At 38.3% G+C, this 16,287-nt stretch overlaps 1 protein-coding gene across 6 annotated transcripts in view; it reads left to right on the top strand.

Moving 5' to 3' along the window:
* Positions 1–16,287, top strand: part of PDE4DIP (phosphodiesterase 4D interacting protein) — a 198,988-nt gene that overhangs the window by 99,034 nt on the left and 83,667 nt on the right. For all 6 annotated transcript variants that reach the window (XM_087444629.1, XM_087444580.1, XM_087444575.1 and 3 more), the window contains one exon: positions 490–607. In XM_087444629.1, the coding sequence (XP_087300755.1) occupies positions 490–607 (118 nt within the window). The remainder of the gene's footprint in view (positions 1–489; positions 608–16,287) is intronic.

Raw genomic sequence — 16,287 nt, 5'->3', positions numbered from 1 at the left:
TTATTTTTTTGTAGAGCTGTTTCCCCACGCCCCAAACTTTTGGCACACATACCAAAAGAATTTAAGATTCTGTAGAGCAGAGATTGTGTCTCTTCCAACTTTATATTCCCAGTGCTTGGTAGGGTACATTGAGTATACATAATGGTTATCCAATAATTGTTTCTTGAGTGGAACAACAATAACAACCAAAAAACCCACAACTTCCGGGCCCTTATTCCAAGAGTTACATACCTATGATCTATAGATTGACAGCTTGGCTTCAGGAGGTTTATGAAGCTGGTGACAATGTAAGCAAAAAATCATTTGTGTGTATATTTGGTAGCTGGGGCAGAGAATACATGGCTTGCTGAAGAAAAGTATCAGAGTTCAATAACCCAAAAAGATAAAAACCTCCTCTACTGGACCATGCTATCTTTGGAGTGGGCTGAAAAATAAAGGTAATGATGGGATCATGACCATAATTGTTGTTGTTACTTTTTTTCGCTCCAGAAGAATTGAAGAACTGAGTCAGAGCCTGGCTTCCCAGGAGAAGCTTGTAGAACAGCTATCTCAAGAGAAGCAACAACTGCTACATCTGTTGGAGGAGCCAACTAGCATGGAAGTGCAGGTGAGGTTTGGGCTGTGCTTCCTGAGGCACTTGCTTCATGCTTTCACGAGCCCTACTTCTGTCTGTGTCTAAGTGTATTGGTTATTTATTACAGTCATGCGTCGCTTAACAGTGGGGTTACATTCTGAGAAATGCGTCATTGGGTGATTTTGTCGTTGTGTGAACATCATAGAGTGACTTACATAAACCTTGCTGGTACAGCCTGCTACACACCTAGGCCATATGGTACTAATCTTATGGGACCACTGTCATATATGCCATCCGTCATTGACTGAAACATCATTATGCGGTGCATGATTGTACTGTGTAACAACTTACTACAAACTTAGTGGTTTAAAACAACGTACATTATTATTCCACAGTTTCTGTGGGCTGAGAGTCCAGGCATGGCTTAGCTGGGTTTTTTGCTCAGGGTCTCACAAGTCTGAAATCAAGGTGTCAGCCAGGCTGCTCTCTCATCTGGAGGCTCACTTAGGGAAGGACCTGCTTCTAAGCTCCCTCAGGTTTTTGGAAGAATTTATTTCTGTGTGGCTGTAGAAGTTATGGCAGCTTGCTTCTTCACAGCCAGCAGTGGAGAGAGAGAAGGAGAGTGTCTGTTGCTTCTCTCACCTCTAGACATTCTTTTAAGGGGATCACCTGATTAAGTCAGGCCCACCAGTATAATATCCCTTTTGGTTAACTTAAAGTCAGCTGAGTAGGGACCTCAGTTACATCTGCAACATCCCTCCACTTTTGCCGCATAACTTTGTAGTGGTATTCCATCTCCTTTGCCATATTCTGTTGGTTAGAAGCAAGTTCTAGGTCCCACCCACACTTAAGGGGTGGGGATTATACAAAGGTGTGGATACCAGGGAGTGGGGATCACAAGGGCCATCTTAGAATTTTGCCTACCACACTGAGTGTTTTATAATTATATAGAATGTAGAATGTGGTTTTAATATTGAAGAGAGAACCCTCACTGTGGTGAAAGTAATTGTATTGATGTATATTGTAGGAGGTTACCTCAGAGAGAACTCCCCTCCTCCATTCAACTTCTAATTTCTAAAAAGGTACCTTCTAAAGGAACCCTAGAATATATCTGTTCTCAAGCAATATAAGCAATTACCAGGTATTCTTACAGGTCCTAGACCAATGATAACGCAAGACGTGTGCAGTTTAATTTAGTGGTTCACATATACAAAGGTTGGAGTCAGGATAGAAAGAGCAGTGATAAGAACTAGTTTAAAGTCGTGCTTCCCAACCTTTCCTGTGTCATGGCACAAATAACAAATGATAGTATTTGTAAGGAGTAGTGGTAAATGGATGGACCTTCTCACCTGGGGGGCCACCCTGAGTGCTTAGGCCACAATGAGGGCAGAAGAAATCACTCTCTTGGCCACACTTGTAATCCTCTTGGACGTGGCTCCATTTTGGTTGGAAAGCTCTGGTTAACAAACTCAGGAAATGATGTGTATGCATGTAATTTGACAGATATAAGTAAAAATTAAAGTTCATAGGCTTTTTGCAAGATATATATTGAAATATATGGAAGGTTTTTGAAAAGACTCTTGAAAAGATTCCACAACATTTTTTAATTAGAAAGAACTTGGCTGGGAATTAGGAGAATTGGATTTCTATCCTGATTCTTTCTTTATTAACTTATGACTATGGATATATCGCTTCTCAGCTTCCATCTGTGTAAAATGGGAAAATTAGCCCAAATAATCTCCAAAGTCTCCTATAGTTCTGACATTCTATTATAATGAGTCCAGCATCATTGGAAAAAGTATGTAGTCCCCAAGGTGAGCATTTTGAAAGACATAATACTCAGGTAAATTCTGAAATAAAATCACCCTTATGACTCTAGTTTTATATTTACAGATACATAAATACAGATATATTTATGTACACATACTTATTTTCATCAGTATCTTTGGTAAGCACTGCAATGGGTATATGTAGTTCAATATTTGCAATGCTGATGAAGGGAATTCGTTTGGTATCACTTTTCAGAGCAGACTTGAAGCAGAGAAAGATTATAATTTCAAAGAGACTAAATTATTTATATTCTATTTTAGAGGAATACTTAGAACAAGGAAAAGTACAGCATTCAAAGAATAATAAAATCGTATGGGTAGAAAAAAGAAACGCATCAAGTCACAAATTGTACTAAATTGATATGTTTCTTTAATATTACCTGGTACCTATAAAAATTTATGGTTATTGTTATTACCCAACTCTTAGTACATTTATAAACCTGATCATATGGTGCTGTTAATTCTGTAAATCAGTATTTCCCAACCTCGTTTATAGAAAGTTCATTTTCATAGGAAATTATCGTGTGTCTGCGGTACTCTGAAGTTAAGTGACTGAGGCTGGTCATGGTTGGAGGTTATTGCCTGTGTCCGCCTCCAGATCCACCCACCACCTGAGCGTCGAGGGGATGGCGTCTCAGCACAATGGTGGGCCACTCTGAGGCACACCGGCTAGAACACACACGTTGGAAAGCTGTGTCATAGGGGACCTCGGACAGTAAGTCCTCTCAGATGTGGAGGACAGAAAGCCTCCCACAGATCATGTCCTTGTTTCTCCCTTTTGGTCTGTGCCTTATGAAAGAAAAATTAGGCACCAAGTACTGCCTAGTGTGCACAGAATTATTTTATATTATCATTTCTAAAACAGCCCAAAGAAGCCTGGCCAGAGAATGCAGCCTTCTAGCAAGCATCCAGATAGTCCTCTGAAAACTTCCTTCTCCTCCCAGTGCGTATTCAGATTCCAAAGGAAAGGACATGGTTTCGGTCACTGTGCTTCTATCTTATATTCTGTGGGCTAGAAAAAAAGAAATGTTGTAATGATTTCTGTAATATCTTGGGAACATTTAGCCATACTCAAGTGGTACAGATGGACTTATGAAAGGATACAGTCAAGTCCAAGTTTAGGAAAGAATCTGATCCTTCAATAACTGATGCTGGTATGAAGTCTCCTGGATTTTAACTAGAGAAGCAAAGTGTTATGAAAGAATGAGCTCAGGTTTTGGAATTTGAATCCCAGTGTCAACACTTTTTATATACATGGCCTTGGACAAGTTACATAATTCCTCCAAGTACTGTTTCCTCCTCTATAAAATAGGGATAAAAATACCTAATGTTCAGCTATTTGTAAGGATTAGAAAGAATATATATGAAGTGCCTAGGATATTGCTCAAAACATGGTAGCTACTATTATCATTATCCATATTAAGAACCTGAAAGAGAGCTATTCTTAAAATGAGTAGCGGCTGTAAAGACATAGTCAATGAGTCAGATATTGCAAACTTCACTCACATTGTAACTATCTTTGTCTTACAAAAGACAAAGAAAAATTAATAAGTATAGCAATTATTTATTAATGAGATTAATGGTCACAATTCTTCCTCTGGACCTGTTAGCCTTGCACATACAAAAACTGTTTTATAGGCAAAGACCAAACTCAAAGTTGTCAATTTGTGTTCTTGCTCCCCAGGAGGACCACGAGGGAATGTGAATCGTTCAGGGTAAATTGGTCATGATGAAAATTATATCTCACTTTAATCTCCTAGACAAAAAGGAATATTGAAGCACTTTCTCTAACATCTTGGGAACATTTAGTCATGCTCAGATGGTTCATATTATTATTATATGAAACCTAGAAGTGAATTCACAGGATTTCTTAAATATGTATTTCAAGTGTAATTTAAAATATTTGTCAATGAATATTCAACAACTTTTCTGTAGTAATGACATCAGCACTTATTATAGCATTTTCTGTGTGCCAGACACTGCTCTAAGTACCTTATATATTAACTCAAATTATTTTAAACCTCAAAGCAACCCTGTGAGGTAGATACTGAACTATAAGAAACATAAAAAGAGATTAATTTATAATAAAGTAATAATTATTTAAATATGTAAATTCTTGGGCACAATTATATTAAAAGATATAAAGAAATAGTCAGGTACTTTTACCTGTATGGGAAATCACTGTGAATGTCACAGTTCAAATGCAGTCTGATCCAGGCTTGTTATATTGGCAAACCAAACACGGCAAGGGGCACTTCCATTAGTAATAAGCAAGGGGCACTGCCGAAGTGAAAAACTCTTGGTAAATTTCCAAAGTAAATAAATAAATAAAACAATCCTCCCTTAATTTACATAGCAGTTTAATTGATGGAGAATTCAGGGTATATTCATGTTGTGTTCATATATACAAGAGAATAAAGTGCTAGGTTCAGATTTTATAAACAGTTTGATTACCTCCATCAGTGCCCAGTGGAACATTCGAAAGTCGTTCAGATTTTGGGACAATGCTTTGTCCTGCCCATTGCAAGTTATGTTGTACCCCCGGCCCCACTCATCTCTGTGAGGACAACAAAAACGAGAAACGCTCCCACAAATTTCCAAAATGCATCCCAGGATATGGTACAGTTGCTCAGTAAGAACTACTGGTCTAGGGGGTCCTAGCCTTCGAAGTGTTTACAGTCTGATAAGAGATGGGCGTGTAAACAAAGAACTAAAATACAGGGTGATAAAGGGAGAGAGAGAAATATATGCATAGTGCTAAAGGGACCCACAGATGAGACAGATTAACTCTGCCTTTGGAAGTCAGAGAAAGCCTCATCTGGAAGTCACCCTTGACCTAAGGCCTTAAAGGCTGAGTACACCAGGCAGAAACTAGAAGAAGGTCATTCTAGGCAAGGGAACAATATATACAGTGGTGTGGAACATAGTTAAGGAATTGGCAGTAATTGGTGTTACCAAATATATGATAAATGTTGGAGAATGATGAAATACATACATAGCTGGAAAGTCCCATAAATGTCAACCTAAGGATGTCATGTTGTAGGCAATGAAGAATTAAAACAAAAATAAGCAAGGGGAATAAAAGCTCATGATTTGCATTTTAGAAAAGCAATCCTGGTGGTTGTTTAGACTGAGGATTGACTGAACAGATAATTGATGTTACCTCTTGAGATAGCAAATCATGGTTTGACACAGATATTAACTGCTTCCTCTAGTCTATTCTGTGAATTAGATAAAGGTAAAGAATATTATAAAACCAATTATAAAAAATATTATAAAACCAATTATAAAGTGCTTTGTCTCCCCCCTCTGTATAAAGTAACATGTGGCAACTCTTGCTATTTGTGACACCTGAAGCCTTTGCTGTGAGTGTTACCCTTGTCTGCTAACAGTAGCAGCATCTTTTTTTTTTTTTTTGTGAGGAAGATCAGCCCTGAGCTAACATCCATGCTAATCCTCCTCTTTTTGCTGAGGAAGACCGGCTCTGAGCTAACATCTATTGCCAATCCTCCTCCTTTTTTTCCCCAAAGCCCCAGTAGATAGTTGTATGTCGTAGTTGCACATCCTTCTAGTTGCTGTATGTGGGATGTGGCCTCAGCATGGCCGGAGAAGCGGTGTGTCAGTGCACGCCTGGGATCTGAACCCGGGCCGCCAGTAGCGGAGCGCACGCACTTAACCGCTAAGCCATCGGGCCGGCCCAGTAGCAGCATCTTAATTCTACTGTATTATACTCAAACCTTGTCTGCATGCCACTTCTCAACACAGGAGCCACACCCCTACAATGTGGAAGGCACAAGTTCAATTTCTAAGCTCTGGGCCTGCTCTGGAGAGGGTAAAGAATTTCCTTATCCCTAGCAAAGTCATCCCTGGATCCCTTACAGATGTCAGGGGATGAGGGAGCTTGAGTTCTGAGGACTGATTTACTCCCTCCTCCTCTCCCCACCTCTCACAATTGGGAAAACCACAGTTGGGCTTTAGAAGAAAGAGAGCTCACAGATCTGACACTTCTGGGTTTGAGTCGTCCAAATGAAGAACACTCATCTTACCCCAGCTCCCATAAACAGGGATTTCTCATGTGATCACAGTATGAAAGTCTAGACTGGGGTATTATCTCTGAGTATAGAAAGTTTCACTTCAGAGCCTTCATTCTCTCAAATAAGACAGACAGTTTTAATAAAGATGATTTGATTTGATTGATTTTACCATCCTTCTAGCTATTTTCCTTTTCCATTTCTACCAAAACATTGTGCAGCATCCATGTTAGCTGGAGTGTACTTGCACAATACTTATGAACTTCTATGATATAATTAACTTTATAGAACAACAAAAAACTTGACATGCCACTGATTGACAACACTCCATGTTTGTTTCCGATCCTCCAGGTCCATGCAGATCGACAGCTGGTTGTTGGGATCAGAGTGCTCAGAAGCTTTTTGATATATCTATCATGCTGCAGCAACTTATCTATATCTTTTTTACCAGGGAGTCAGAAAATCTAATCAAGTGAAGTTTACAAAGCGTTTTTCTCTTCCTTAGTGAGAGTATCCACAAACTTGCAGGGAAAGCTGACAGTTGTTCCAGTTATTGATGTTATTCCCTTCTACAGAATGGGGGAAGCTTCATCTCAAAGAATCTTTTAAATTAAGCCAGACTTTGAGGGTGTGAAGGCAGGGGGAAATAATGTACTTGCAAAGGAAGGTCTAGAGGCATTCTTGTTTTGTTTCTTTCCTTTTTTTTTCCTCTCCATTTTCCCCCAATATTTATTATGTGTAATTACACTGTGATTGGCCTAAAAAAATGAAACGGGACAACAGCATTAGGGAGAGGCATCCATTAAGCAATCAGGACCATCCTACTCACACAAAGCAGCAGACACTCAAGCCATTGCATTTAAGCCTTGTTTGGAACCTAATGTAAATATCACTGCATGCAGTGAGGCATAGTTCCTAAAATAGCAAACATTCCAGCGTTACCATGGAGAGATCTGCCATGGAGGTTAAGGCAAGAATGTGCTCTGAAAGCTCAAGGCAGAGACTGAAAACGTTGCAGGGATCAGTAGCTCAGGCAGCTCCAGCCAACTTCATGTAAGATTATTTTTAGAGCAGCTTTTCAGTATCTTCTTAAGCTGATGAATGTTGAAGCTGGAGACTCATTTACAAATCCTCACTCAACATCACCATCTCCCAGACATAACCTTCATTGGTAACATGTCTCAGAAACAGGCCTTATCAGCTAAGACAATCATAGTTCTGACCCTTTAGAGAAGAAATGGAGGTAGAAAAATAAGGGGCTTCTCTACAGCCTCATCGAAAATATTTATTGAACATTTACAATGCACAAGGTACTGTTATGTGAAGAAAGAGGAACACAAAGATGTATAAGGTTTGGTTTCTGCCTTCTAGAGATAACAATCTAATTGGAAGGTAAGAAAGTCTCTGATGGAAACAAAATACAAGATAGTAGAGAAAAGAAAAAGTCATCATGGGCTGGGGTGGGCAGTGACGATTCTGATCTGTAAGGAATGATTAGGATTTTAATAAGAGATGAAAAGGAAAGGCATCAATTCATTCATTCATTCATTCAATGATTATTTACTAGATCTAGGAACATACTGTTCTAAGGACCTCAGAAGATAACAAGATGAGTAAAGCATGGTTCCTCTTCTTAAGGGAGCTTACCAGCTAATGGAGAGAAAGCAATATGGAGAAATGACACAAATTACTGTAGGTACAAGATGTGCTTTGGAAGTTCAAAGAAGAGAAAAATGTCTTTTGAGGGGATTAAGAAAGGCAGCTTAAAGGAAATACGTGAAGGTCAGATAGGATTTTGACAGGTGGAGGTGGTAGTGATGGAAAGAATATTCCAAGTAGATGAGATGGAGAGGTAGGGAAGTTCAGTATAAGGAAGCAGTCGTCGGAGTAGAATATATGTAGGTAGATAGTGAGTTTAGGCTAGAAAAATAGGGTGAAGCTAGAGTCAGAGGGCCTTAGATGGCAGGTTAAGAAGTTTATGATTGATGGATAAGTCATTAGATCTCCAGGTTGCCGGGCAGGAAAGTGATATATCTGAGATCTGTTTTGGAAAGAGTAATCTGGAAGGAGGATAGAGTAGAGGGGAAAGAAGTTGAGGGGACTAGTTATTATGGAACTCTATTACTTAAATATGAGGTCATTAGAGGGTAACCAAGAATGGAAGTTTTGTGCTAAGGCAAAAGAGTGAAATAAAATTTTAAGATTATAATAAAAAGTTCATTCATTCATTCACTCACTCATTCATTCATTCATATATTCCAGTCAATGACTGTTTATTGAGTGCCTACCATGGCCAGACACTAGAGTTGTTAGGTGCTGGAGAAACAGTAAGAATAAGCAAGGCAGAGTCCTTCCTCTCAAGAAGCTTACATTCTAATAAGGGAGATAGATAAATAACCAAGTAATCAAACAAACAAATAATTGCAAACTGTGATAAGTACATTGAAGAAAACAAAAAGCAGGAAATAGCAAGCTTTTTCTGTAATAGGTAGTAAATAATTCTGTAAAAGGTAGTAAAAAGGTAAATTTCTGCAAAAAGTAGTAAAAAAAGAGAGTAAATAATTTAGACTTTGCAGGCGATAAGATTTCTGCCATTGTAGCACAAAAATAGCCATACACAATACATAAAGGACTTGGCATGACTGTGTTCCAATAAAACTTTATTTATAAAAACAGGTGGGGGCTGGAATTAGCCCACAGTCCATAGTTTGCTGACCCTAGTGGAGAATTAGGAGGAAGGAGGGGGAGGCACTATTGGTAAGGGGAAGACGGCAATCAAGAGTTCAGTCTTTCCTGTGGTGATTTTGAGATGTCTCTGACACATACATCTGCAGATACAAATAAGTAGTTGGCCATCTGAGAGTTGAACTCAGAGGAGAATTCTGGGATTAAGATATTCTTTTAGTGGTTCTGATCACCAATTCCAACATGTGTGTTGCAGGGGCGCGGTGAGGGAGGCGCTTCCCACACAACACCAACACCTACTGGTGTCCAAGAATTCATCCCACTTCTGATATACATGATCTACCCGGAGACAGCATCAGATCCCATAGGTTAAGGGTTCAGTCTTACAAGACTGTTGCTGCCGCTTAAAACATCAGTCACAAGCCCAGGTTCTGGGCTTGTGCTTCTGACCAACTGACTGTAGATCAGCGGTTTCCACGACCCACTCCTCAGGTTTGTTTAATTTGCTAGAGCAGCTCGCAGAACTCAGAGAAACATTGTACTTACTAGATCACCGGTTTATTGTAAGAGGATATAACTCAGGAACAGCCAGATGGAAGAGATGCATAGGGCAAGATATGTGAGAAGGGGCATGAACTTCCACGCCCTCTCCAGGTGGGCCACTCTCCCAGAATTTCCAAATGTTCACCAACTGGGAAGCTCTCCAAACCCAGTCCTTTTGGGTGTTTAAACATAGGCATGATTGATTAAATCATTGGCCATTGGTAATTGATTCAACCTCCAGCCCCTCTCCCCTTCCCGGAGGTTGTTGGGGGAGTAGAAGGGGACTGAAAATTCCAACCCACTAATCACATGGTTGGTTCCTCTGGCAACCAGCCCTCATCCATAGGTGACCTAAGGGCATTCTAAACGTCACTTCATTAATATACCAAAAACCTTTACCACTCTCATCACTTAGGAAATTTCAAGGGTTTTAGGAGCTCTGTGCCAGAATCAGGATGAAGACCAAATATATATTTCTTATTATAAATCACAATATTACAGATATAAATTGGAAGTTAGTGGTATAAAGATGGGAAAGGATGAGATGACACTGAAAGAGAATAAAAAGAGAGAGGTGAAAAGGATCTAGGACTGAGCCTCAATGAATACCTACAAAAGTTTCAGAGTGGTTTAACTCTTACTCTGAATTCACAAATTCAGTTATGCAGGAAATATCACATTTTGTTACTTTGTTTAAATCAATTTAATGTTATCTTGAATCCCTATTCTAATCAGGCTGGTGGGAAATTAAATTTCATCTACTTGGTACTTCCTCCTCCCCACTCTCTCAGTTACTTGAAGGTGAAAATCCCTAGGTTTTATCAGGTGCCAAAGCATCAAGGAGACTACTCTGATCACTGGTCCACCACTGAAGCACCCCTGCCCCAGCACTCATGGTTCTGCCAACGCTAACAACTTGCTACATTGGAATCTTTTTGGAGAAGAACCCCTTGACTTAGAGTCTAGCCTCTCCAAGTCACCCATTGCCTTCTCCTCCCAGGGCCTGCTGCTTCCCCACGGCACTGATATGGAATGGAAGTGGGTCCTTGTTACTCTTTGACCCCCAGTCTCTTCCCTATCTGGGTGAAAGCTCACTCTCTCCTCTTTTGTTGACCTCAAAGACGTTTTCCTCTCTACTCTTCTCCACTGGGACACTTGGCTTAATCTTCTCAATTGGTTTAGAATTTTATAAGAGTAAGGAAATGCATTTGACTTAAGCCTCTGCTTTTGGCTCTGCAAAAACTCTTAGTCGAGGGAATGCTAAGGACCTGACCATTAGACCAGAAAAGAGGGAGACAGGGGTATACGGGTAACAAAACAAATTTATATCCAAAAATTTACCCTGTCACTATTTGGTTAGGTAAGAAGTATGAGATGAAGCTGAAAAGTAGATTAGGATCTTATTGTAGAGATATTGAAATGCTAGGCTAAGGTTTCAGATTTCATCCAATAGGTAGTGGACAATGATAGTGGATATGAATGTTCTGGAAATAGTGTGCAGAATGATTAGAGGGGTAAGCTCCTAGGGCTGTGTGATGTCAACCTAGAAAAACAGAAACCAGTTTAAGAGGCAAAGCATTTATTTGGGATCAAAGAATTGCAATTCGGGGAGCATAGATTCAGGTAGAAACCCAAACAGTGTCCCAATTAAAGGAGAGGGCCTTAGAGTTTTTATGGGAAAAAGGAAAGATGAGGTGAATTGTATTAAAGAAGACTTCATTGGTGCTAGATGAGGTAAGGCTAGATTTGTACTTCATAGATTGACCTGAGGTTTGATCTTCAGGCAAAAGGCTGGACTTGTACATCATTGATTGGTGAGCAATCCAGTCATCAGCAAAGTCCAATTTCATCAGTCCTTACAGACAGGATATTCTTATCCTTACTGACTTCTTGGATTGTTGGCAGTTTGGTCCAGTCTGGAAGATAAAACAAGGCACGCAAGGCAATTCCTCTGAAATGGCTGCTCTGGCTCTATTTTAATATTGCTCCATTCATGTCATCTTTCACAGAGACATGGTTCAGGTTTCAAGAGCTTGAAAGGGAAAGGGTAGTGAAAATGTGAAGAAACATTTCTAAACATGCTAGAGATGTTCAGAAAAAGGATCAAAAAGATTTTAGTGTTTGGCTTGACAGGGAAGGATTCTGAGGTGTTAAAGGTAACAACTCTGAAGTTTCCAAGTCTGCTCTGTTACAGAAAATGATATGCCTGATCTCATCTCTCCTGCTGATCTCTCTCTAGCTTTTGACAATGTTAACCATCCCTCTCATTCTTGAGATTCTGTCCCCCTCTTACCTGTGCTTTGATTGCAGACGAGCTCCGCTTAGTTTTTCCACTGGTTTTCTCAGTCACCTAAACTCAGCATGTCCCAAATCAAAATTTTTCACTTTTGCAAATGGACTCTTCCAACTCCCACATTTCTGTTCATTTAGACCATTTTTTCTACCAATCTTCCAGAACAAAAACCTTATCTCCATTTTTAACCGTTTCTTTTCCTTCATCCTCTCTGCATATGTTATCAAATCCTGCTTTTCATTCCTTCAAAATGATTCTCGTATTTACCACTTTCTTTCCATTTCCACACCAGACCTTTCTTACCCCACATATGAATAATTGCAATGGCTTTTTAGCAGGTCTTCTTGTAACCATTCCAGAATCTCTCCCTGAAACTCTAGTCCATTCTGTTGCCTGGCTAATCTTCCTAAAATAAAGTTTTAATCATGCCATTCTCTATTCAAGTACATAACATTAAGTCCAAATTCTTTTGCCTTTGCCAAATATTAACCAAATTTTAGTTGCCAAGGCACTCCCATAGCACCACAGCATAGTGTCTGGCTTACAGCTGGCCCTTTATACATGTTCTTTGAATGAGCAATTGTAGAGGATAAGATGTATGGAGTAGGATGAACCTGGCCATTCAAATGTCAAATAGAATCTCCAACATACTCCCTTTAGTTACAGGCTAGCACTGTATTTAAACCCAACTTCCAAGACTTCTGATGATGCTATTTTCTTTTTCTGGAGTCCCTTCCTTTGTTTCCTTCATTCTAAGACCCACCTTAGAATGAAGCAGGCCACTCTCGCCCGCTTCAACTATATCAGCCCATACTAATCACAACTTTTCCTGCACTCACATTGAATTTAAATCAGCACCATTTAGTTTACCAATCAATCGTTTTGATTGTAGCATGCACATTTTCTCCCCTTCAACTAAACTGAAAGCTCACTGAAGACAGGGAAAAGACATACTGAGTTTGCATAAATTCTGGCTCATTGGTTGATTGATTTAACATTAATTCACTTCAACAACTATGGGTATTTAATAACAACTTGAAAGACTCATGTTTACTATATTACGATGGATTCTGCTGATAGCCATGTTACTGCAATCTGTAGTTGAACTGGAAATCTGATTTTAAAACAAGTGTTTTGAAATGCTGTTATTAATTAATGCAAAGCATGATCGTTTTTAGCTTCTTAAAAGATTTCAAACCAGCACAGGGAAATCATGCATGTGCTTGTGGTGTTACCATAAAGTCTAATGGGCTTTACTTAGATATTCTTGCATTTCCTCATCTGCTTTAACTTCTCTGCCAGAATCACTTTTTGTTTGGCATAGTTTTTAGTAATTAGAACAGCTATTTCGAATATCATAACTGGGGCAATGAAACCTAATACAACTGGTTTAGGACATGGGGATTTTCCATCTCTCAGATTCTTTTGGAAACTCCCTCCCGGCCCAGAATTAGGTCTTAGAAACACTACAACACAGGGGGTACAAAAGTGGCTACAGTTCTAAGAGAGACTTCCCAGGCCCCCAAAATTAGAGATCGAAATAGAGATAGTGCCAAACATCCCTACCATACTACTACTTAGGAATTGTTCCAAATGGGGTTCCAAATTGTTCCAAATACAGTTCTCCAAATTCAACAATTTTATAAGTAATTCTTCATCATTGATGGATGTATCCATTTATCTGCAGAACTTCTGATCTTTTGATTGAGATTTTTCTGAATACACTTTAGGATAGTTCTAATTCAGTAGTTTTCAAAGTGTGGTTCCCAGACAGCAGCATCAGCAGGATCTGGGAATTTGTTAGGAATTCTTGGGCCCCATCCCAGAGCAACTGAATCAGAAACTCTAAGAGATAGGTCCCAGCAATCTGTGTTTTAACAAGCCCTCCAGGTGATTCTGATACACACCAAAGGTTGAAAACAGCTGTTTAAATTCAACATGTTTATTTTGTAGATTAAGGAACTGAAGACCAGATGTCTGGCCTTTAAGTGACTTGACCTAGGAATACAGAAAATAAGTGTGAATGCATTTATCAATCCGTTTTGAGGGCAAACTGCTGATACATAAAATTATTTTGTTTAATTCATAATAGCATATCATAATATGAAACCTGTTCTCAAATTTTCCTTTATTATTCACCTTTGATAAGTTTTAGAATTATCCTATTCTAAATCATCACAAAAGCCTCAGGTCTCACCTTAACAACGTGCCTTGCTTCAGTCATAAATGTGTGGTTTGTGGTGTGCATATGCATATAAAATAATATTTTCCAAAGCTTGTATGGATAGGAACTATAAAGTTTTGAATTTTCAAATGGGCTTTTTATGGAATTTCTTTTGGGCTATATTTTATCTTCCCAGTTTTCAAAGCTATTCTTATGATAAAGTGGGGGTTACTTTCTACCAAAGAAATCCCACAGATTAAAAGTTTATGGATAATACATATTTTTATATTTATTTACTCCTTTTAATATTTTTTATTGAACTATACTAACATACATAAAATCTACAGATCTAAATGTTCAGTTTAGTGAGCTCTGACAATTGTACATCCATGCAACCATCACCCAAAACAAGATATAGAACATTTTCATGACCCCAGAAAATTCCTTTGGGTCCCTTGCAATTAATTCTCACCCCATCTTATCCCCCATAACCACTTGCTGAATTTCTATCACTATAGATTCATTTTTCTTTCTTTTTTCTTTTTTTGGTGAGGAAGATTTGCTCTGAGCTAACATCTGTGCCAATCTTCCTCTATTGTATGTGGGTCGCTGCCACAGCATGGCTTGATGGGTGGTGTAGGTCTGTGTCTGGGATCTGAATCTGCGAACCCAGGCTGCTGAAGTGGAGCCTGCCAGATTTAACCATTATGCCATGAGGCCAGCCCCCATTTTTATTCTTATTAGACTTAAATGGAATCACACAGGATGTACTGAATTGTATATGGCTTGTTTCACTTAACATGCTTTTGAGATTCATTCATGTTGTGGGTATCAGAGTTCATTCTTTTTTATTGCTAGTTAATATTCCATTGTATGAATATACCAAAATGTGTTTATCCTACCTTTTTTCTTAGTAATATTTTTTTTCTTAACACAAATGCAATACATGCTTATTATAAAATACAAATGAAAATTATAAAATACAAATGAGGAAGGAAGAAAATAAGTATCCATAATTCCACTTTCCAGACATAATCACTATTTAATAATTTGTATATCCCCTTTGAACCTGTTTATATAAGTTATCTACATATATATAATATATATAGTTATCACATATGTTGCAAAAATTCTCATTTTAGGTTCAAGTTTTACCACTTAGATTCTGATATTAGTGTGTTAAATTGGCACAATTCTTAGTTTTAACTATAGAATATTTTCTAAATTTTAAAAATTTAAAAAATAATACACAAATACACATTCATTGCCAAAAATTCAAATGATACATGGTATATAGAGTAAAAGTAAATGTTCTTGTTCAGCCCCCCATTTTGCTTGCCTCTCCATAGGTAGCCAGTGTTAACTAAATACAAAATCTTGACCAAGATGATATTGATAAAGACCATGAAGTGCTGAATTTATCACATAATTTTTCTGTTTTATTTTTTAATTTTATTTTCAAATTTTGTTATCTATACACCAGTGATCTTTCAGTCGGGATTAAATTATTTTATAATACCAAATGATCATGTTAGGACTAGTTCTAATACTATAATTTACTATCCATTTCTTGAGAAATGGTTTTTAAATATTTTCTCTAGGAGTGAGTAGAGTGCTATCTTAAGATTCTCTTTGATTGTTGAGTGGTTTATTCCTATCTGTTGTTGGAAGCCTAGATATGTATAGCTCTCTTTCAGTATGTTGACCTTTACTTATAGCCAACATATTTATCCTTCAATGGTAAATGTCTTTTCACTATTTATACTGACTTCACTTCTACACCAGGCTATCTATATGCTGTCATTAAAATTTAGAGACTGTCAGATGCAAAATCTTATTAAGGAATAGAGAATAATACAAAGTATTATTTTGGGTTTGCTCCTGAAGAGTACTTTGTTTCCTTAATTACTTTGTTTCATTAGCATTTTCCTCAATAGGAAAATGTGGCTTGCATTGACTGTCAAAGATGAGGCTTTGATTAATGTCTTAATTTGCACTTTTATGGACCTTTGAGTCCTTGCTGCTCTTTAGGACAGTACTTAAGACAGTGTACAGCAGATGGTGTCCTGGCAGGCAGGCTGTCTGTCAGTAGAGTGGGTCCAGAGACTCCTTGCCTCTCTGTAGTTTACTACAGATTCCAAAGATTGTTGTTTAATTTCCTCTGACTT

The sequence above is a fragment of the Ceratotherium simum genome, chromosome 2 (genome assembly GCF_057802395.1).
Source record: "Ceratotherium simum simum isolate JZ-2026a chromosome 2, ASM5780239v1, whole genome shotgun sequence".
NCBI lineage: Eukaryota > Metazoa > Chordata > Mammalia > Perissodactyla > Rhinocerotidae > Ceratotherium > Ceratotherium simum.
The sequence above is the reverse complement of the archived record's forward strand: the minus strand, read 5'-3'. Positions and strand labels throughout refer to the sequence as shown.